General features: G+C 52.7%; 7 protein-coding genes across 7 annotated transcripts; 2 read left to right on the forward strand and 5 right to left on the reverse strand.

The window, feature by feature from the left end:
- Window positions 1–684: 684 nt before the first annotated feature.
- On the reverse strand, window positions 685–2956 carry BO70DRAFT_357663 (serine/threonine-protein kinase). The gene is made up of 5 exons (XM_025542086.1): window positions 2794–2956; window positions 2356–2664; window positions 2170–2260; window positions 1763–2093; window positions 685–1689 (listed from the first exon to the last, which is right to left on the reverse strand). Exons 2-5 carry the CDS (start codon window positions 2533–2535, stop codon window positions 1089–1091), a joined length of 1203 nt encoding a protein of 400 aa, XP_025404276.1. The 5' UTR covers window positions 2536–2664; window positions 2794–2956; the 3' UTR covers window positions 685–1088.
- Window positions 2957–3150: 194 nt separating this feature from the next.
- Window positions 3151–10104, reverse strand: BO70DRAFT_306045 (DNA polymerase epsilon catalytic subunit POL2; the record flags this gene model as incomplete). Its single annotated transcript, XM_025540028.1, has 3 exons — window positions 3151–9246; window positions 9296–9435; window positions 9497–10104. The coding sequence occupies 3 exons, from the start codon at window positions 10102–10104 to the stop codon at window positions 3299–3301; spliced, it is 6696 nt and encodes a 2231-aa protein (XP_025404277.1). The 3' UTR covers window positions 3151–3298.
- Window positions 10105–10577: 473 nt separating this feature from the next.
- BO70DRAFT_391940 (cytochrome oxidase biogenesis protein, Cox20 subunit) lies at window positions 10578–11226 on the forward strand (the record flags this gene model as incomplete). Its single annotated transcript, XM_025546252.1, has 2 exons — window positions 10578–10905; window positions 10970–11226. 2 exons carry the CDS (start codon window positions 10578–10580, stop codon window positions 11224–11226), a joined length of 585 nt encoding a protein of 194 aa, XP_025404278.1.
- A 42-nt stretch (window positions 11227–11268) lies between these two features.
- BO70DRAFT_357666 (uncharacterized protein) lies at window positions 11269–12568 on the reverse strand. Its single transcript, XM_025542087.1, has one exon. The coding sequence runs from the start codon at window positions 12332–12334 to the stop codon at window positions 11516–11518; it is 819 nt and encodes a 272-aa protein (XP_025404279.1). The 5' UTR covers window positions 12335–12568; the 3' UTR covers window positions 11269–11515.
- An 813-nt stretch (window positions 12569–13381) lies between these two features.
- sik1 (snoRNP complex protein NOP56) lies at window positions 13382–15372 on the reverse strand. The gene is made up of 3 exons (XM_025540712.1): window positions 15055–15372; window positions 13879–14998; window positions 13382–13816 (listed from the first exon to the last, which is right to left on the reverse strand). The coding sequence occupies exons 1-3, from the start codon at window positions 15216–15218 to the stop codon at window positions 13571–13573; spliced, it is 1530 nt and encodes a 509-aa protein (XP_025404280.1). The 5' UTR covers window positions 15219–15372; the 3' UTR covers window positions 13382–13570.
- Window positions 15373–15585: 213 nt separating this feature from the next.
- BO70DRAFT_282893 (chaperonin-containing T-complex subunit CCT6) lies at window positions 15586–17566 on the forward strand (the record flags this gene model as incomplete). Its single annotated transcript, XM_025539062.1, has 7 exons — window positions 15586–15627; window positions 15716–15810; window positions 15864–15885; window positions 15942–15983; window positions 16031–16051; window positions 16107–16280; window positions 16340–17566. The coding sequence occupies 7 exons, from the start codon at window positions 15586–15588 to the stop codon at window positions 17564–17566; spliced, it is 1623 nt and encodes a 540-aa protein (XP_025404281.1).
- An 821-nt stretch (window positions 17567–18387) lies between these two features.
- BO70DRAFT_327770 (putative histone acetyltransferase (MysT1)) lies at window positions 18388–19666 on the reverse strand (the record flags this gene model as incomplete). Its single annotated transcript, XM_025540713.1, has 2 exons — window positions 18388–18881; window positions 18921–19666. The coding sequence occupies 2 exons, from the start codon at window positions 19664–19666 to the stop codon at window positions 18512–18514; spliced, it is 1116 nt and encodes a 371-aa protein (XP_025404282.1). The 3' UTR covers window positions 18388–18511.
- Window positions 19667–20145: the final 479 nt, after the last annotated feature.

The following is a 20145-nucleotide window of genomic DNA, read 5'->3' on the forward strand; positions in this document are numbered from 1 at the left end:
GAACGGACTCAGAGAAGTAAACAAACCAGACTGTCAAAGACAGCGTGTGCATTAGTTAGTCACGGAACTCAGCTACTACCGGAACTAGAAACTGAAGCCTAAGGCAGACATCTGTTCTTCCCTAGTATTAACTACAGCAACATTGAACAGAACAGAATAGAACCAGAGGTGTAAACAAACCAGGCTGTTGAAGATAGTACCAGTACCGCTATTAGTAGTGAAGAAAGGAACCTAGAGCCTGACTGCCTGAGGCACCCGATATCCATCAGTACTGTATGTAGTAACTGTGGTAACCATGAACGGACTCACGGGAGTAAATAGACCAGATTGGTCAAGTGAGCGCAGGCAGGTGAGAGCATTCTGGAATCTGGGTACTTTCTCTTGCACTATTAGTTTTAGGGACTAGGATGTATCATACGGTATACTTGATGACTGCATGTTGTGTAAGTATCATGGTCAATGGATGTGAATCGGGCAGTTCAGGCAATGAGGCAATCTTTGATATTATATAGAAGACTAATCCAGCCATACCACTATCTCTGGGGAAGGGCAATAAAGAAAGCTTTTATGAATAAATGGTCCGTTAATAGATCACGATGCATGTTATCAGAAAAATCCCATATGAACAGTCGTATAGATCAGCTAGGTAAATATGTAGATAGCCACTTCCATATACAAGAAATCAAAAAAAAAAAAAAAAAAAAAAAAAAAAAGATTGACATGATATCCAACCAGACAGACAGGCAAGTATGACAATGATGATGCATATGCATATATCCCAGATAGGATAAAAAATAAATCATCCGAGCAAAATACAGAAGATATGCAGCTAGGTATGAAAGTAGATAGGTAGATAGACCGAAATGTTAATGTTCATCTGGACAGCGAACCAGACAGGTAGGGGGCGAGACCTCATCCCAAAAGAAAGAATGACAGACCGCCAACAGCAAGAAAAAAAAAAGAAGAAGAAAAAAAACGAAGGAGGTATCTAATATGGATAGTAGCTATATTTCCCACATCATGATCGTCAGTCAATCAATACATCCATTAAGAAATGGATGGATGGATGGATGAATGGGTCGGTGAAATCATTTCTTCACGGTCCGACTCCACAACCCGGTCACCATTTCCTGGACCTTGCGCTCCTGGGCTCGGATCTGAGCCTCGGTTTGGCCGCGGGCATTGGCGCGGCCATCGATTTCCATCGCCCCGTCGTGGCCGGGATGGTCGTGTCGCTCTTCGATGACGTCGTTGCCGTTGACGCGCTCGGGCTTGGGATCGACGCTCATCACGCCGTCCATCATGAAGCCGCCGCCCTCGCGGAGCTTGTTGATGGCGCGGACGGTGTCGATGGCCTTGTGGAGGGTGCGACGGGCGTTGAAGTTCTTCTTCACGGTGGGGAGGAGATCCTCGCCGGAGCCGGCCAGGTCGGTCTCGGTGTTGTAGGGCGGGTTGACCCAGGCATGTTGGAGGGCCTCGTGGGCCGTCATGCGGGCGTTCGGGTCGATGGTGAGGCAGCGTTTGATGAAGGCCCGGGCGTTGGGCGAGACGCCGCGCCAGTATTCGATGGGGGTGAAGGAGTAGTCTGCTGCAAGGATGGCCTGCATCTCTTCCAGGTTGGAGTCGCGGTCGAAGGGGGTGTATCCGCAGAGCAAGAAGTAGGTGATGACACCGATAGCCCAGATGTCACTGTTTAAGGTTGGTTAGGTGTCAGGGCTAGGAGACAGAGTGTGAGATAGGGTGGGAAAGAATCAAGACGTACACTGGTTTTCCGTGTCCACTTTTCTTGAAGATCTCGGGGGCCATATAGCCCGGAGTACCGCATGTCGTTGTGAGGACGTGGAACTGCTCTTCATCCATAATCCTGGACAAGCCAAAGTCGGCGATCAGAAGATCCGCGTTGTCCTCCGGGGTGCGGAACAGCAGGTTCTCGGGCTTCAGATCGCGATGCACAATTCCGTGGTCGTGCAAGTACGCCACAGCAGACAGGATGGCCCGGATGAGGTCCGCAGCGTCGGATTCATAGTAGCTGCCTTTACGGCAAATACGGTCGAAAAGCTCGCCACCAAGCGCGAGGTCGGTAACTAGGTACACTGCCGAGTGCGAGGAGGGGCGGGTTAGTTTATTCTGTTCCCCAATGGGCGACCGCAGCAGGAGGTCGGCACGTACAGTTGTTCATAGTTTCGAAGTAATCGACCAGAGTCAGGATGTTCTGGTGGCCCATCGACACCTTTTTCAGCACAGCAATCTCATTGCGGACCTGTTGAGACCACCCGGCATCCCTTATCATTAGCCTTCCGGTGTTGTCTTGGGCTTATGGCCAGCCAGGACCGACTGGCTTCGGTGGAGGAGTACCATGTGCTCACGTCCTGACATCAACCGTTTGTTGATCACCTTGGCGGCATAGTAGCGACCCGTATCGATGTGCACGCATTCCTTGACGACCGAGTAGGAGCCGGCTCCTAGTGTCTTTCCGGTCTTGTACCGACAGGGCTGGACCTTGGGTCGCTGGCCTGCTTGCGGTTGTGACGCCATTTGCGCGGTTGCAGGTCTGGCTCGGACAGTCTCTCGGGATGGGATGGATAAGATGACGAGTAAGGAGGAGGGGTGGGTTTCGTGCGAGCCGAAGAGGGATGATAGCGAGGCGTGGTCTAGTGAAGGTGCCTGCGTCAGTCAGCCCCGCAGTCAGAAGAAAGGTGGACAGGATCGCGAATCTCAGGCGATTCGGGTCCAATCAAGAGAGGGGCACAGTGTGCAGGGGGTGCAGGGGGTCTAGGGAGTCTAGGGACTCACAGGGGCTTGGAAGGACGGTGCTCAGGATGGGGATCGGTCGTGCTGGCGCAATGGGACGAAGGCGCTGAGGTGGAGTTGTGCGGCGCACTGCGGGGTTTGCCGTCTGGACGCCGTCGGGCGCGCTGTACAGGGAGGGATCCGGCCCACAGAGGATGGATAGATGGATAGAGGGAGGATTCTTGCAGAATGCTTCGGAAAGAGAAGAGGGAGGAGAATGACCCCTCTTTGCAGACTTGGGTGGGGTTGCCAGGTGGCGGTCGACAGCAGATTTGCTTCTTTCTGGCGGTCCCGGCTTCTCGCAGCATTTCTACCCACCACTCAGTGAATAATAATAATGATAATAATAATGCATACATGCGCTATGACAATACAACAGAATGATACGTATGCTATGTAACAAAACCCCTTCTATCAACGCCAACCCAATGTTATATATAGTTTCCAAGGGTATCGCCACCAACAGCGCTCAAACAACAAGCAATGCGAGGACAAAGACGAGCGGCTCCTACATCTGGGAGAGAACTTCCCCTACAACGCTCTCCAACAGCTTGAGGCCATGGAACTTCGCCACGCTGTTCATGATCCGCAGCTTCTTCTGAATCTCCTTCAGGTTCATGGTTTCCACCCACTCCCCACTGCAGGAGCAATGCTCCATGAAGTCGCTGATCCTCAGACTGGCGCACTTCGAGCACTTGAGGTCCTGCGTCTGCCACCCGACAATGTAGCCCTGCACCTGGCCGATCAGGATCTCTTCCTGGGCCAACCGATCATACTCGGTTTGGCAGAAGGGGCAGCGCCAGGGCTTGGTGGACGCTTTGCTGGGGTCTGTCCCGGGGTCCGGAAGGACGTCCTCGTCCCGGCACAGATCCAGGTCGCGAATCAGGCAGCAGGCGCCACAGGTGAGCTCTGGGAGCTTCAGACTGGCGCCGGGGTTCTCGAATCGACCCTCTTTGCTGAATTCTCGCACCTCAAACATTGCGAGCAGTTCGCGACGCAGTAACCGCGTCTCCATGGTGGTCGTCTTTGACAGACTGCATACTTGCATAAGCAGTTTCACCAGCTCCAACACCGGGTTGCGCTTTTCTTCGTTCGGGTCGGACAGCACACCGGGGAGTATGGGGAACACGTAGTCGGATGCTAGCTCCGGGTGTAAAAGTTCGTCGCGCTGCCGGCGGATGAGGCCGGTAATCTGCTTCTTCAATGGCTTCGAGAATTTCTCCGCAAGGAGAGCGGAGACCTCCTCGCTGTCTTCGTTATGAGGACGCGTGAGAGGGATTTGTGTCATCCGGGGAGTAGATGAATCGTTTGTGTCGGGCCGTTTGACACCGTGCATCAGTTCGATGTACTCCACAACCCAGTCGTGGAAGATCGACTGCATGGTCGTGGGCAGGAAACGACTGAGCTGCCAGTGCATGACGGTTTCCAGGTCCTGTTCGTCCGACTCCGTAACCTCTTGACACCCTTTGCCGCCGTAGTTGTATTCATCATACCACAACAAGTAGTCCCAGTACTCCTTGATCTCAAGATCAATGAAATGGAAGGACGGGTTAGCGCGAATCGATTTCAGCACGTACTGGCTGTATGCATAAGCATTGCCCACCTCCGTCTTGGAAGTCTGGAGCAGGAGCCGGGTAGAGCTGGCAAAGATAACATTCGAGCCGACCCGTCTGAACTCAGCCATCAGCCGCTGGAAGGACTTCCTCGACAGCATCCGCACATAGTGGTGCAAAGATCGGTCGTACAGACAGGAGACCGGGCTCTCTACCCATCGGATCAGATGCTGCACCATGATGTCGGCCATGTTGTTTCCGTCGCAAGCCTCTGTCCACCAGTGCTTTACCATTTCACGCAACACAACCGCACCAGCGGAAGCAAACGCCTTTTCTGAGTACAGGACGCCGCCACCGTTCGCGTCTGAAGATTGGCCGGAAGGTGCTAGAAGTGAATCAGCGCCTTCCATTTCGTTGATGATAGACGAGGTCAGGATCGTGTTGATTGCAAGGTTGCGAACTTCCAATTCAATGCACACCGTGGTATAGGCGCTTGGGACGTTCACAGCCGGCATGGAAACCTTCTCCAGAGGGCCCGAGATGTCATCCTTCTCATATCCAGCATGGTCAGGCCGCGGGTTGGAGGACCACCACAGTACGACGTTGCTCTGCTGTAGCCGTCTGGCGTAGGAAATGTCGATAAGAAATCGGGGGTCGTCATTTTCCAGGTTGCACAGAGGGACATTTCCGTATCTAGCGAGCAATGTCAAGTGCTGAACCCAGGCGGAAATATAGAGATAGTGGGTGACCAGTCGTCGTGCAATGAAAGTCTGCCAGCCCAGGGGCGGCAGGTCCATATCCGACACTTCCGGTTTCACTGGCAGGATAGGGTACTCTCTCAGTATCGGAATGTCATGGCACAAGCGCATCCTTTGCTGCGACTGAATGAGCATAATAGCAGGTTGGGTCTCGTCGGACTTGAACTTCTTGATCAGATCCCCAATTTCCAGATGAGCCTTTCTCCTGGTGGTGACTTGCGTGGTCTTGAAATGAATCTTATCCTGGTATTCGAAGGCACCTTGTGGCTGGTCACCTTCCACGTTCTGCATCCTACGGCCAAGCAGCTCGGCGTAAATCTTGTCGAGATTCGGCAGACCTTGAACATCCCTCGTGCGATTGAGGATCACAACATGCGCCTCATTCTTCGTGCTTGAGAAGAGAGCGAAAATCTGCCTATCGCCGGAAGTAAGGTGATACAGATAGTGGTAAGCCAAGGGGGAGTCCAAAAGATATGGCCGCTCGGAAGTGGTCCGGCACAGGGTCGAGAGATCGAATCCGCGGTCCAGCCCTTCTCCAAGAACACCCCGCTGTTCCTCATCGAAAGTGCAAATACTACCCAGTTTCAAAACGGCCCGGATGTTGAGAGGGATGCTCTTCTCGTAAACACCTTCAACACTAGGATGCTGCAGGAGGACATCAAGTTTCTCCGACTCGCGCAGGTATGTTTCTTCTGACAGCGTCAATTTGAACAAATGCACGGAAGGGTGCCCATTTGGCAGCGTGTGGTTGACCTTCTCGACTTCACAGTCCGGCACGTCAACATCGGGAAGCGAGTCCTGCTTTAAATTAATGTAAACCTGCCGGGGAACCTTGATTGTAAGAGTGTGGACTTTGCGGTCGATTAGAACAAACGCTCGGACGATGCCGGGCCTTGCTGTTTCAGCAAGATGCAGGATCTGCCAAGTGTTGATGTACAGTAGCTCGGCCTGATTCCGGAAAAGGTTGCTGAGAGAATCGTTGGTCGCATTCGCCTTTTCTCCGAAGAGTTGACGGCGGCGGATTCGAGCCTGCTTCTGAATCTTCCACTTTTGCTTCTGATACTTCAGGAAGCCCTCATAATCTTCCGTTGGGAGAGGCATATTCGCAGGTAGGGTGGCAAACGGATCAAGAGAGGTCTTGGAGAGACCCTCGGGGTGCTTTCTCTTTTGAGATACCTTGCCATCGGGGGATGACTTCAGCTTCTGTGTTGAGTGCGCGATAACTTCATCCATGTCGCCGGCATGCTGGACCCGATGCTCAAGAATGTTTGTCGAGATGTCGGTCAGTGGGTTCTTGTCCGACTTGATGAACATGTCTGTCATCTTCTTTTGCTTGAATTTGTCATCCTTGATATTGATCCGTCTTTGCAGCCAGTCCGGATGAGCGACTCTGGGAACCGGGTTTCGAACCTTCTGCAGGGCGGCTGGGATAGTGATGAGCTTCTGTACAACGGAACCCAGGCGCTCCAAGTAGTAGTCCCAGTCAATCACAGAACGAGGGTCCATATCACCGGGGTCATCCTTTAGCCACCTTCGCAAGAAGTGGCGCTTGACGCTCTCCTCAGCGGAGAATATCGCCACGGGAATAGCTCGTTCAGTAACAGGAGTGTTCCTTGGCCTTGAAGAAATAATGTATTTGCAGTTCAAGCCCTTGTCCTTGACCATCTGCTCTCCCAGGAACTCCGCTAGACGGCGGGCGGTCGTGATGGACGTTGATTTTTGGTTTCCGTATTCTTCGAGGGTCTTTGACATGCTCCTATTCTCCGAAATGAGATCAATTAGTTCCTCGTCGGCCAGAGTTGCACCATGGTCGTAGAGCACGTCCAGCCACCGATCAGCTACCTTGGCTACCGCTGCGTAAGTCTCGGTAAGCGTCTTGCCCTCCAGGAAGAACCGGAAGATCTGTGTTTGGAAGATCTTGATCAGCTTCAGCTCTCCTCGGCGTTTGACCTCGAAACCTTTCAGTTCGGCCAGTGATCCATCGTGGTTGAAGACCGCATAACGTTTCTTCAGGTTCTTATCTTCTTCCTTCGAGGTCGGCAAAATCATTGCCCTGTACGGGCCGTCGACCTCAAAAAAGATGGAGTTATCACTCTGTGTCTCATATCTATGGGTCACCGGGTCGATAAGTGTCTGGTACTGATGATTTGTATAGCTCCCGTGGACGAGGTGGTTCAGCATGACGCAAGGATACGAGATCCCCAACTTCTTGCCGTTCTTAAGCGTAAACGTGAAGTTCTCCGGAAAGCTGCCCGGAAGCATACACCAGATACCATCAGTATCCAGTTCCAGCGGTCGACCAATGCGTTCAACCAGCTCTCTGGCCATCTGAATAATCCGGGCACCCGTCAGACATGTCACACCAGCCATTTCCATGGAATACCACCGGGAACCCTTTCTCATGACATAGCCGTAGAAACTGTTAAGAATGACCTTGTGGGCAAGCTGCAGGGAATCGTAAAGAATGATCATCTTCTTGGCCTCGTCGATCTCCGCGGCCGATGCACCCGAGGATTTGAGGGACTCAGTCTTGCCTTTCCAGACCTTTTGTTTTCCCTTGAAATCATATCGTCGGTCTCGGAAGCTGCGGACAGTATCCACATAGAATGGGTTCTCTCGTTGGCAGATGATGGCCTCTCTGACCATGGTCTTGCTGTCATGGATCTTGTGGTAGATCTTCTTGCTGTAATCCTGTAGTCGTTTCTTAACGATGGCGGCCTGCTCTTCAATACCCATGTCACTGAAGGCTCTCATCGGAGCAGTCTTCGTCCTTCCTGGAAATTTTTCATTTGAAACGGCTTGGCGGATCATGTTGTACTCGTCGCGCTTGGCGGGAAGAAATTCACCTCTCCACGCCCATGGCATTCTTCGATCACAGGTCTTTCCAGGTCGGTTGAAGTCGCAAGCAGCACAGTTAGACTCTTCGATCATAGAGTCGGGTTGTAGTCTGTTCGTGATCATGATGTTCGGATACATGGAAGCAACATCCAAGTGATAGATGAACGGCACCTCATCTCTATGTGGCTTCTCCTTCAGGCCCATCAACTTGTCTGCAATCTGCTTTCTTACTTCGGCGTAGTTCGTAACATCGTCCATCGACTTCTTCTCTTCGACCTCAATGCTGAACTTCAGCGCTGCATCAAGGTCTCGAAGGAGTTCGTCTATAGCAGCGGGCTGCACATTGAATGTGACAGGGATATCGCTTCGAAACACACCGGCCTCAATACTTTCGACGTGTCCTCCGACGTAGGTCTCCGACTCGAGTAGATGGCCCTCATAAAAAGATTCAGGGGGATCCTTGTGTTTGTTCGGGAGGATGATGTTTCCCTGATATGCTTGCACCATTAGAAGCATCTCACACAGCGTTCCCGTACCCTTTCTCAGGGTGTCGTCAGGGTTGATAGGTAAAATTGTACACAGAGAGAAGATAAAAGGGTGGACGTATTTCATGTACAAGTAGTAGGTTGCGACAGCATCGGAGACTGAATACTCTGCCAGAGTCTGAGGGCGTTCGCTCGCATATGGAGTCATGAGTTCTGGGTCAAGTTCGTCGGGGTCGTATCCAAGCTTGGCGACGGTAACCGCTTTCAGGCCACGACTTCCCTGAGGGAGATAACTATCACGGTTGACCCAAGCAAAACAATCCATGTGCACACAGTGATCGCTCTGGTAGATATCATCGCTACTCCGACGGAAACCGATCTCCTTGTACATATCGATTCCCAGAACGCTCGCGCGAGCTTCAACGAAAGGCCAATCGAAAAAGTCACCGTTATATGTAGCAATGACTGTCGGTTTCGCTTCTTTTATATGTTCGAAAAACCGTTCTAGGACGGCTCGCTCGTCGGGTTCGTTGAAGATCATAAACGGGCCACTGTATTCGGCCTTGGGCGTATATTCGAAATCATTGATGTCTTCGGATACAATCTCACGGTTGGTAATGAGAAAACCTTGGCCATCGATCATGTAGGAAATCATCATGATTTGATCAATCACGGAATCAGGGAATTTGAGCGGTAGTTTTGTCGTCTCGATATCGAATGCTAGAACGACAGGATCGGCTCGCGTGAGTCGTTCTTCTAAACATGTCAATGAAATAACCCCGTGCCTTGACTCCACAGTATACCATTTCCCTATACGTATGTCTTGAAGCTATTAGTGGATGTAGATACGTGTGCCTCAAGAATGGCATACCTTTGTCAATCGAGACTCGAACATGATAGGGAACATCATATTCTCGAATATCAACAATAAAATCGCTCGCATTCATAGTGCCATTAGATCGTGATTCATTAATTAGTTCGTCATCAAAGAGATCAAAACCAGCGTTTGCGCTACCGAGTCAAGTCAGCCTCCACATAGATAGCAAGCATCGCACAGAACACTCCAACCTACCTGGAAATCTCCATATATGTATCCATCATATTCACATTCTTCTTGTTCTTCTCCGCCAGAGGCAGCAGTGTTCTCCGGACTTCCAGCAAATGGCTCACGTTCGCAAAGTAGAGTTGGAGGAAGTTCCGCTGGTACCCAAGAAGATGATTCGGCAGATCCAGGTCCTCTTTCTCAACGCGCGAGATCTTCTTGATCAGCCCTTCGAACGACCTCCGACACCACTCTTCGACCTCCGGCTCGTGCCCTTTCTTCACAGCGATCAGGAAATATGGGTCGTATTCGACAGTCGCCTTGAAACTGGTGCCGCCGTCTTCGAGAAAATAGTAATCCACGCCGGCGCGTCCTCCCGGGACATTCGAATCCTCTATGGAAGTGCTGTGCATGTTGATGAGCCACCCCACTCGCTTTTCGCCGGCCTCGAAGCGCGGAAACCCCAGGGACTCGTCGATGCTGTTGGCCAGCCGGATCGCCTCGAACTTCTCATCTTGGGAGGTTGCTTCCGACGATCGAAGGGACGAGAACTCGACGGTTTTTGTTCGTTTGGGGTTGAAGGAAGCAGCGCCGGACCGAAACTTGTTCCCGAACTTGCTGGGTTTTCTTGAAGGCATCGCGACGACGCGCCCAGTGGCCGGGGCTGAGGATCACTGCAGGATAAGAGGAGAGGGTCGGTTGAACATGGAAAAGCAATCGGAGGTTGTTTCAACACAGGTCAGAGCTGCGCATAGCTGGATTGGCGTGAAAATTAGCCTGTCAATGGTATAGTGGTTTTCATGGACTCTCAATAATTGAGTGCCTCCAATGTAACTGAATTGGGTGATCCACTTGCATGTTGCGGAGCCCAGATTTGCCCGGATTTGCCCTACGCCATTCCAACGCGTTCGCGTTTCTACTTTACGCGTGCCATTGGAGGATCGGGCCGCCCGGGGAAACTTTCCCTTCTGGTAGCCGTCCCGGGGAGGTCCGCGGATCATCTGTTAGCCCGATGGCCGCGGTTTGTTTCCCTCCCACGAAATCAGCCCGCATTGAGGTATATACTACGAAGGACAGGGCTCTGAATCGGTCAAGTTTGAGATATCACACCATGGCTGACGATACACGGGAGTCGACAGTATCCACGCCGGAGCCCCAGGGCAGCCCGAAAACCAACAGGCCGAAACATGATCTTCCACAGTCGCAGGTCGGGAAGCTGTGGGATGCTTTTGGGAACCCTGAAGAGCCGGTGAATATGCTGCCATCGGCGGGCGTCAAATCGGGCAGTAAATCAAAGGATATTACGGTCACCGACGCCATGAAGTCAATGTCTTTCGAAAATGTCACATCATTCCACAAGGCTCCCTGTGCCCGGGACTCCCTGCTACTCGGAATTGGGGCCGGGTTCGGCGTAGGTGGTGTGAGGGGTGTGGTGGGAGGTAAGCAGTCACGGATGTCATCTGGAAACAAAGACTTGGTAGCTAATGGAGTGATTCGTTGTAGGGCTACGGTCTTTGTGGTCCGCTTCGAACTGGGCGGTTGGCGCCTTCGCCATTACAGCACTTGCCGCACACGAATTCTGCCAGCGCCGCCGGATAGAGGAGTTGGATGGCATGAAGCAAGCGGTGGAGTTGATGAAGGAACTCAAGGTCAAGAAACAACGGGAGAAGGAACAGAAGGCCGAGGAGGTCGCGCGTTTGGCAGAGGAGAAGAGGAAGCGGGAGAGCTGGACCAACCTATCGAACTACAAGTTCTGGTAGGCTTTTTGCACCTTGCATGGAGTAACGGAGTTTGGTGGGATCTCGTTGTACAGTACTATATGTATAAAGTGGGTTGGGTCCGTGTAAAGTACATATTCTATCCATGCTATGGGCTCTTGTCCTGGCCAAGTTGGGACTTTGCTTCGTTTCATATCGATGTCTCCAATCAAATGAACCTGTCCAACGCCTGTTTCATTAACTGCCTTAAACCAATGAACACCAAAGAGGAAGGCCGCAAGATATTCGGATTGACCCAAGAAAGAAAGATGTTCGATGGTGACGTCCTCCATTAAACATCAAATTTGACCTTTTTCTGAATGGCACCGGATTGAATGGTCCGGAGATTATCAAACTCAGCGCCGTCTCGTCGTTCTCGTCGCCGCTCGCGCGCTTCTCTTGCCTCGCGGTTCTTCCACTCTGCAACCTGTTTCTGCCTTCTTTGCGACCTGGCCCAAGCCATTGCGGCAGTCGGTTTGAATCCAATACCATTCATACCATATCCATCATCTGTGGGGTCATTTGGGTTGTGGCCGGTTATTTCGGAGTCGCGCCATGTAAGCGGGTTTTCAGAAGCTGCGCTCATGAGAGGCGGGGATCCTTTCCCGCTGCGCTTCTTGGGTGTAGTTGAGGAAATTCTTCTCTTTCGGGGGCTTGGGGTTGACTGTTTCTTCCTGGGTGAGGCTGATGCTGATGCGGACGCTGATGCCGATGGGCTCTCATCATGGTCCGGAGGTTGACTGGCGTCTGCAAATTCGGATGGGCCGCTAGGACTGGGACTGTCCCTGCTCGTTTCTGGCATGTGATAGGTATCATGGGACTGGTCGTAAGAGGCAGACCAGCTTTCCGGCTGCAGCGAGCGAGCAGCCGTGCCCTGGTCTAGTCCATAAGGAATGGGGGTTGTTGAAATATGATCCCCGCGGATAGCCAACTGTCCCAGGCGACCAGCGACTAATGCTCGAGGACTGTATCTTCCCAGGTCTTCTGTTTCCCGGATCCTTACTTCCTGAAGACTCGGGAGCGAGACAGTCGATGTCGGCGAGACGGGGGGACTGCCGTTGTCAGACTCCTCGGACGATGCTCGTTTGCGTTTGGGGGAGTCAAAAGGCATCGTTGACCGAGGGGTTGGCATCATCGCGGGGTTGGGACTGAGTGCAGGTGTGGGGGGGGCATCACAACGACCAGGCACCTGGTTGGGGGATAGAATCTCCCACGAAGGGAAGGGTTTGGCAGTAGTGAGTTAGCTTCTAACGATGCGCACCGGAGATAATAGACGAAGCCATCATGGCTAGTGGATGGATGTAGAGAGCAGAAGTGCTCGGACCATTGTCATGGTTGAAAGAAGGGGCCGATGGGGGGGGGGAAGGGGGGGTTGGATCATCCTGGTGAGGGGGTCTTGCCGGTTCCTCAGGCCGCCCGGGGGCCCTTTCCCCCGCCGGGTGAATAAGCCATTAACTAAGGTAAGTAATTAATACTCTCAGATTCTAGAAGACTAGCATTGAGACATTGCGATCTCTCCGGCCATGAAGGTGTGCTCGATAGTAGAAGGCTTCTAGCTTGCGTCTGCAGTAGGCTAGCAGGATCTGAAAGTAAACCCCAGTTATGTTGGTACGCCACCACGCAGGAACTCGGCAATATAACATCAACCAATCGCTGGGTGTGGTACGATATTTAATCCCAGATGGGTCAAAGTTACATGTGATGCATCTTGATATGCCTCTATATTTTAACCCTGCACAACGAGATTCTATGGTTAGCTGTCTGTGATGACGGGGGGCTATGGCCCCAAGCTTCTATCCCTGGCTGCCAAATTAGTATATAATTGAATGTTGACTATCAAAATCGACTTCGACCCCCCAGTGCAAGAGGTTGATGAGATCTAGGCCCCAACAAGTAGGGGTAGGGCCTCTTTTTGCCGGAAAACAGCACCGCATAGAGCAATCAGTCTTGCCGGTAGAAGATTGCCTCATGCAAGTGGCGGGCTCCGTATAATTGAAACGTTCAACCGGGTATATCAGCTCTGCTATAGTCCAGTTCGGTTATTATTAGATATAGAGGACATGCAATAGAACCGAACAGAGCAGTAGATTGACACTTGGGACGTCGAACCATCCCTGGTTTACAAACAGATAAAAGTCAGGCGGAGTCAGCAATTCTTAAACCATAAAAGCCGAATCAGATTGGCAGTACTAAACGAAAATTTTGGCACGACACAGGCCTCAATCGAATAATTTACAGATACCCAGCCCATCAAGTCGTGAAGTAGCAAACAGAACATACTAGATGGTAAAAAGAAACCCAACAACGCCGCGACAATGACGCCCTCCTGTCCCAAGATTCGGTGCGTTTAAACCTTCTTCTTCTTTTTGGACGGCTCGGCATCGCTGTCGTGCTTCCGCTTCTTCTTCTTGTCCTCCTTCTCGCTCTTCTCCTTCTTCTCGCTCTTCTCCTTCTTGTCCTTCTTCTCCTTCTTTTCCTTCTTTTCCTTCTTCTCCTTCTTTTCCTTCTTCTCGGCCACGGCATCCTGCATCTCCTCGTCGCTCTGCTCACCATCAATGTCCATATCGGCAAGGACGGCATCCATGGCGTTTTTCTGCAAGATCAATCAGTTTATATCCCAAAAAGGAAATTTATGAGAATTCAATGTAGACATACCATGGCGACTTCGTTCTTGGTGGGGGCGGCACCAGAGGCGTAGAACTCGAGACGCTCCTCAACCTGCATCTTCAGGGCCTCTCCGAACTTGGTGGAGGGCTCCTCAGAGAAGTTGTCGATTCTGGAAGCAATGGAGCACTTGTTGGCAAGGAAACGGGAGATGCGACCCTTGTTCTTGGGACCGGCGCGTCCAATGAAGGAGGAGTGGTAGAGAAGACCGTATTTGGGCGTGTTACCCTTGGTCTTGAGGGCTCTGAAAAGGGCCTTCTCCGCACCAAGAATCTGGACGGTGGAAGCGGGATACTTGGACAGGTTGGTCAAACTTCCGGCGTGGGAGATCAGACGAGCACCGACGATCTCTCCGATCAGGGCAGCAAGGTTGGGGGCGACAACGCTCATCTTGGAGATCAGGTACTGGTGGAGCGACTTGCGGTACTTGGACAGGCTGACAACGCGGTGGGCGAAAGCGATCACGTTCTCCATGTCAGTCTCGGAGATCTCCTGACCCATGCTGTGCTTGGCAGCATCGATGATGCTCTGGGCAACACCCTCATCGTCCTCCACGAGAGCGGCAAGGTCGTGCAGTTTGTCGTCGGTCAGGTCCTTCTTGTCCTTAACGAACAGGGCAAGCTGGGCGTAGCGCTGGTTGTCCGAGACGATCTTGATGAGTTCGGGGAAGTGCCACGAGTACCATTCTCTCACTCTCATGGAGAAGGTGTTGATGGCCTTGTCGAGCTGGTCGAGAATGGCAATGGCCTGGATGATGTGGTTGTCGTCGCGCTGAACGGAGAACTTAACCTTGGCGCGGGAGTAGGCGTGACCGAGACCAAGCTGGGCGGTGTCCATGTCACCCTCACGAAGCTGCTTCAGCAGCTTGGAGGAGTGCAGTCTCACGCCACGAAGCATATCCTGAACAACCTCGCTAGTGTCGCCGGTCTCGCAGTCAACGAAAGAGAAGGCGGACTTGATACTTCCGGCCAGGGCCTTGTCCTGCAGACCCAAAACGACCTTCTTCTTCTTGTTAGGCTTGGGCAGGTTCAATTCGAGGAAAGAGATGAGCGTATCCGAAGCAACACCCTCCGAGACGTCGTTGATTTCACTAAGAGCCTGCTTGTTGTTCCTGGAGATGGTCAGGACCCCGCGAAAAAAATCCCTGAGAAAAATTGGATCACATACTCGAAAGGCAGGAAACTGGCCAGCTCAACCATCTTTCCGAACGTAGCGAGGTCATTCACACCCTCCTGAACCTCCTTCAAGCGGTTTCCAACGCTGTCGCCCTGGTGGGCGACCTTGAAGAGCGAGTAGCCGATAGGGCCCTCGAAGAGGAGAAAGTCGGCCATAGTGAAATTGAGGGAAAGGCCCTAGAAATCAGACAAAACGGTCCTTTACGTGCGAGCAATCGAGCCCGCTTCTCAATTTCCGGGGGTTTTGCGACCGTAGACCTGCCGTGGATCGACGTGGAGTTGAAGAGAAGGCTGGAAGGGTAGAATTGCAGAGTTCGAGCCGTCGGAGCTCTTTTTTTTCGCGGCGGCGCTAGTGCGAACATCGAATGTGGGCTTTTTGCCAAATCTGCCGCTCACCGCATTCGACGGCAAACACCACCAGGTTTGTGGCAGCAGCACCGACCGGCACCAGCACGCCCATAATTATTACGCCCCGGGTTTCTTCGTTGGGTCTTGTTGCTTGTCGCTCCTTCGTGCTGCAGAAATGTCCGCCACGCAGTTACTCAATCCCAAGGCCGAGTCGAGGGTATGCGACCACTTTCTCTTCCCTCCCCCTCCACCCCCCCCCCCGAAAGCAGCCCCTCAGTGGTCCAGCAGAGACTAACAGTGCACAGCGGAGAACGGAAGCCTTGAAGGTCAACATCAGCGCCGGTGAGGGTCTTCAGGATGTCTTGAAGTCCAACCTTGGTCCCTCGGGGACATTGAAGATGTATGTTTTATTTACACGCATTCTGGGATTGACGCGGAGCTGACAAATGTTAGGTTGGTGGACGGTGCTGGCGGAGTATGAAATATTTCCTCCTGTACGGCCATCTGGGAAGCTAACGATGGAGCGAACAGATCAAATTGACCAAGGATGGCAATGTTTTGCTGCGTGAGATGGTGAGTAATGCCTCCAGACATCATTCGATCAAAGCTAACGGTTGTAGCAAATCCAAAACCCCACGGCTGTAAGCTACCTTCCTCCTCGTCCCCGAAACGCCCCTAGTCTAATACACGCGAAAGGTCATGATCGCCAGAGCTGCTACGGCACAGGATGACATCACTGGTGATGGAACGACGTCCGTTGTTTTGCTGGTGGGAGAGCTCTTGAAGCAGGCCGAGCGACACATCTCCGAGGGCCTACACCCCAGAGTGATCACGGATGGTTATGAGATTGCCAAGAACGAAGCCTTGAAGGTCAGTAAACGGAGGCCGATACTGGGATCTCTACGATACTAAGTTGTGGTGGTATACAGTTCCTCGACCAGTTCAAGCTTGAACGGACAATCGACCGCGAACTCTTGCTTTCCGTCGCCCGCACGTCCCTCAGCACCAAGCTGAACAGCGCGCTTGCTGAGAAGCTTACCCCTGGTATCGTCGACGCTGTTCTCGCTATCCACAGAGCTCCCGAGAAGCCGGATCTGCACATGGTTGAGATCATGACCATGCAACATCGGACATCCGCTGACACCAGACTTATCCGCGGTCTCGCTCTCGACCACGGTGCCAGACACCCCGACATGCCTAAGCGTGTGGAGAATGCTTTCATCCTGACCCTGAACGTGAGTCTGGAGTACGAGAAGTCGGAAATCAACTCCGGTTTCTACTACTCCTCTGCCGAGCAGAGGGACAAGTTGGTGGAGAGTGAGCGCAAGTTCGTGGATGCCAAGCTACAGAAGATCGTGGAGCTTAAGAAGCAAGTCTGCGGCACTGACCCGAAGAAGAGCTTCGTCGTCATCAACCAGAAGGGTATTGACCCCCTGAGTTTGGACGTGCTTGTCAAGAACGGTATCTTGGCTCTCCGGAGAGCTAAGCGGAGGAACATGGAGCGTCTCCAGCTTATCTGCGGTGGTATTGCACAGAACAGCGTTGAGGACCTGACGCCCGATGTTCTCGGATGGGCTGGTCTTGTCTACGAGCACCAGCTCGGCGAGGAGAAGTTCACCTTCGTTGAGGAGGTCAAGGACCCCAAGTCCGTCACCCTGCTCATCAAGGGCCCCAACCAGCACACCATCGCCCAGGTTAAGGATGCCGTTCGGGACGGTCTGCGGTCTGTGTACAACACCATTGTCGACGGCTGTGTGGTCCCCGGTGCCGGTGCCTTCCAGGTGGCCTGCGCTGGCCACCTTTCTTCCGAGGCGGTCCGCAAGACGGTGAAGGGCAAGGCCAAGTGGGGCGTGTCTGCCTTCGCCGATGCTCTTCTGATCATCCCCAAGACCCTCGCGGCTAACTCGGGCCACGACATCCAGGACTCCCTGGCCGTTCTGCAGGACGAGCAGGCGGAGGGCAACACCGTCGGCCTGGACCTGAACACCGGCGAGCCGATGGACCCCATCCAGGAGGGTGTCTTCGACTCCTTCCGCGTGCTGCGCAACTGCATCGCATCCAGCACGGGCATTGCCTCGAACCTCCTGCTCTGCGACGAGCTGCTGAAGGCCAGACAAATGAGCAAGGCGGGCGGACCCGGCGGTATGGAAGAGTAATGTGACTTAGGACGAGCTTATGTAAAGAAACCTTCTGGTGGGGATTCCTTCCTTGGATTACCGGTTTAGAAAAACATCCTACGTCTGAAAATTGTACTCAAATTCTTGCTGAAAAGGCCATGCTAGTGACGTTTCTTTCGGCATACCCTAATCGATTTTTTAATCATCCATGAATGAGGCAATCCTATCACCCTATCTCATTATATCCCGTAACGCGACTGTATTGGCGAGGAGTCCGAGTCCCTGTCAGTAGTTTCATGATTCATGCATGCTCGGTTGGTCGCTGCCTAAGCGACGGATGGATGGAGTGCCGTATGTCGAGGCGAGCAACGAATATAGGCAGCAGGATAGATAGATACACCATCACTCATGCCCAGACGGAGTGAGACGGCTGCAATCAATCAATCAATCAATCAATCAATCAATCAATATTATATCTCTGATGGCCGCGAAATGTCTCTTGAGGCTCGCTAGTTCCGGAGATAATTGCGGAGCAGCACCGTATTCCTTAATAGTGCGTCTGACATGATAGATAGGTAGTTTTCGAGTGAGTTGCTTTACGTTGCGGGATACACCGCAGGGCCTGGGCTGGGTATTACAGCTTAACTTAGTTGTGGTACTATTGAACACTGAGGGACTTTCTGGACGCGCACACCGGATTGATGCCTGGAGAGAGACACATGGGTAGCAGCAGCAGTAGGGCCTCCTGTCGGATGGGGACGCATTGCCTTTTCTGGTAATTTTCTACGGACGATAGCAGAGTAGGCTTTTTCTTTTTTTTATTTACGTTTTTTTTTTGAAAAAAAAATTCGTAAGTGTAGGTTGCATTCATACGGGCAGTAGCGTACGTGGATTAAATAGGTAGTCATACAGGGCATGTTGCTTCCCCAGCGCGAGAAGAACATGGTCGAAAGGAAATGCCGGAAAAGAACAGCCGTAGTGCCTTTATCCTTCTTCTTCTTCTTCTTCTTCTTCATCTTCGTCTTCCACATCACCGTCCGCACTATCCGCAATGCTCTCATCGTCGGAGTCCCTTGGTGCCCATTTCCCGAGAAAGCCGTCATCTCTGACCGGATCTCGCACAGCCATATGGTGTGCCTTGGCCCATTCGAGAACCGTGGCTCGTCGTATTATTACGGCTTCGCCCTCACCGAGGCCCGCCTCGCCAGATACTAGATCCTTCGCCTTGCGCTTTTTCGCCGGCGTTGCGGACTCCACGACCCCTAAACCCTTCAGAGCCGTGACCACATCCTCGGTGAGCATCCCCGTGGCCAATCCAATGTCCTGCACTGTCATGAGCTCGTGGGGGTGTTTTCTCTTCGAGCCTTGGCCTTGGGGGGGCTTTTGCTTCGACCCAGACCTCTCCTCCTCCTCCCCCTCCGCCTCCCCTTCCCCTGCGTCCTCGGCATCATCCCAGCCCTGTAACAGAAGGTATCTGGCTATTCGCTCCTCCCAGAAACGCGTATAACTCCTGCGACCCATTTCACTCAACGGGCGTTCCGGACCCCCGATCAACCCGCTGTCGCGTTCCCAGGAACTGATTTTATAGCTGACGCCCATCAGCAACTTCCCGAGCTGCTTGCGCTGATAGGGCGGGAAGACCAGGATGCAGGCGAGGTTATTCGCATCCCAGGAGAGTTTCTCCTTGGAGAAGAAGCCCAGGACGTAGTAGTTCTCCGGGTCATTGGGGTCGGTGAAGACGAGGAGGTAGTAGAGGAAGGAGACGACGTCGAAGAAAACGGACTTGTGGTCGAGGAAAAGTTTGGCGAACAAGGACAGGTTCTGCGCGTAGAGCTTGTGACATTCGCCGTCCAGCTCCCAAACGGAGTATCCGCCGTGATCATAGACTTTGGTTCCGGGGGGCGTGGTGCGGTGGTGGCAGAGGCGCGTGTGTTTCGCGTAGGCATGCACGTCGCACGAGTAGCGGAAGCACCATCGACAGACGTACAACCGGTCTGTGTCTTTGGTGACCAGATCTTCCGGGTAGATGGATTGGTACCAGGTCGGGAACAGCAGGTCGCCGAGTACGACGTGCTTGACGTTACGGTCGGTGGACGACGACGGGTCGGTGCGCGACGCGAGCTCGTCGTTTGGAGCCATTGGGGAGAGGACGAGACGAGAGTGGCTCCAATCCAATCCAATCCAATCAAGTCCAGTCCAGTCCAGTCCAGGCGAGGAATTTCGGGATAAAGTTGGGGACGTGCCCCTAATGAGGTGTCGTAGAGGATCTGCTGCGGGCGCGTTTCTGCAGAGAGGCCATTGGAAGGGCGGTTTGTTGGTTGCAGACTGGGTTGGAGAGTTCTGGATGGTCGGGACGGGAGTTGGAGCGATTAGCCTAAAGCAGGCAGTAATACTCAGTAGTCAAGTAAGGAGGGGAACACTGCTTCTTTCTTTGTTTCATTCACTTCATCTGCATTGACAGCAAGCGATGGTCCCTAAGCTCCGGGTCAGTTGACCCCGACCGCGCGCGGGGAAAAAAAGTCACTTTAGTACGGAGTATATATGTACGGAGTACCGTATTCAACTACTTTACCTGACTGAACTCTAGGACTGTACTGTAGCACTGTCTAGACTCCAGA

This window comes from Aspergillus heteromorphus (assembly GCF_003184545.1).
Source record: "Aspergillus heteromorphus CBS 117.55 chromosome Unknown BO70scaffold_1, whole genome shotgun sequence".
Lineage (NCBI taxonomy): Eukaryota > Fungi > Ascomycota > Eurotiomycetes > Eurotiales > Aspergillaceae > Aspergillus > Aspergillus heteromorphus.

Excerpts from the sequence above, each read along its gene's own strand:
- BO70DRAFT_357666 (XM_025542087.1), bottom strand. The coding sequence starts at position 12,334 with ATGCCTTTTGACTCCCCCAAACGCAAACGAGCATCGTCCGAGGAGTCT.
- BO70DRAFT_357663 (XM_025542086.1), bottom strand. The coding sequence starts at position 2,535 with ATGGCGTCACAACCGCAAGCAGGCCAGCGACCCAAGGTCCAGCCCTGT. Across the intron at positions 2,261-2,355 it reads TGTCAGGACGTGAGCACATG|GTCCGCAATGAGATTGCTGT; the intron begins GTACTCCTCCAC and ends TGGTCTCAACAG. Across the intron at positions 1,690-1,762 it reads AGTGGACACGGAAAACCAGT|TGACATCTGGGCTATCGGTG; the intron begins GTACGTCTTGAT and ends AACCTTAAACAG.
- sik1 (XM_025540712.1), bottom strand. The coding sequence starts at position 15,218 with ATGGCCGACTTTCTCCTCTTCGAGGGCCCTATCGGCTACTCGCTCTTC. Across the intron at positions 14,999-15,054 it reads GCCAGTTTCCTGCCTTTCGA|GAACAACAAGCAGGCTCTTA; the intron begins GTATGTGATCCA and ends GACCATCTCCAG. Across the intron at positions 13,817-13,878 it reads CCAAGAACGAAGTCGCCATG|AAAAACGCCATGGATGCCGT; the intron begins GTATGTCTACAT and ends TTGATCTTGCAG.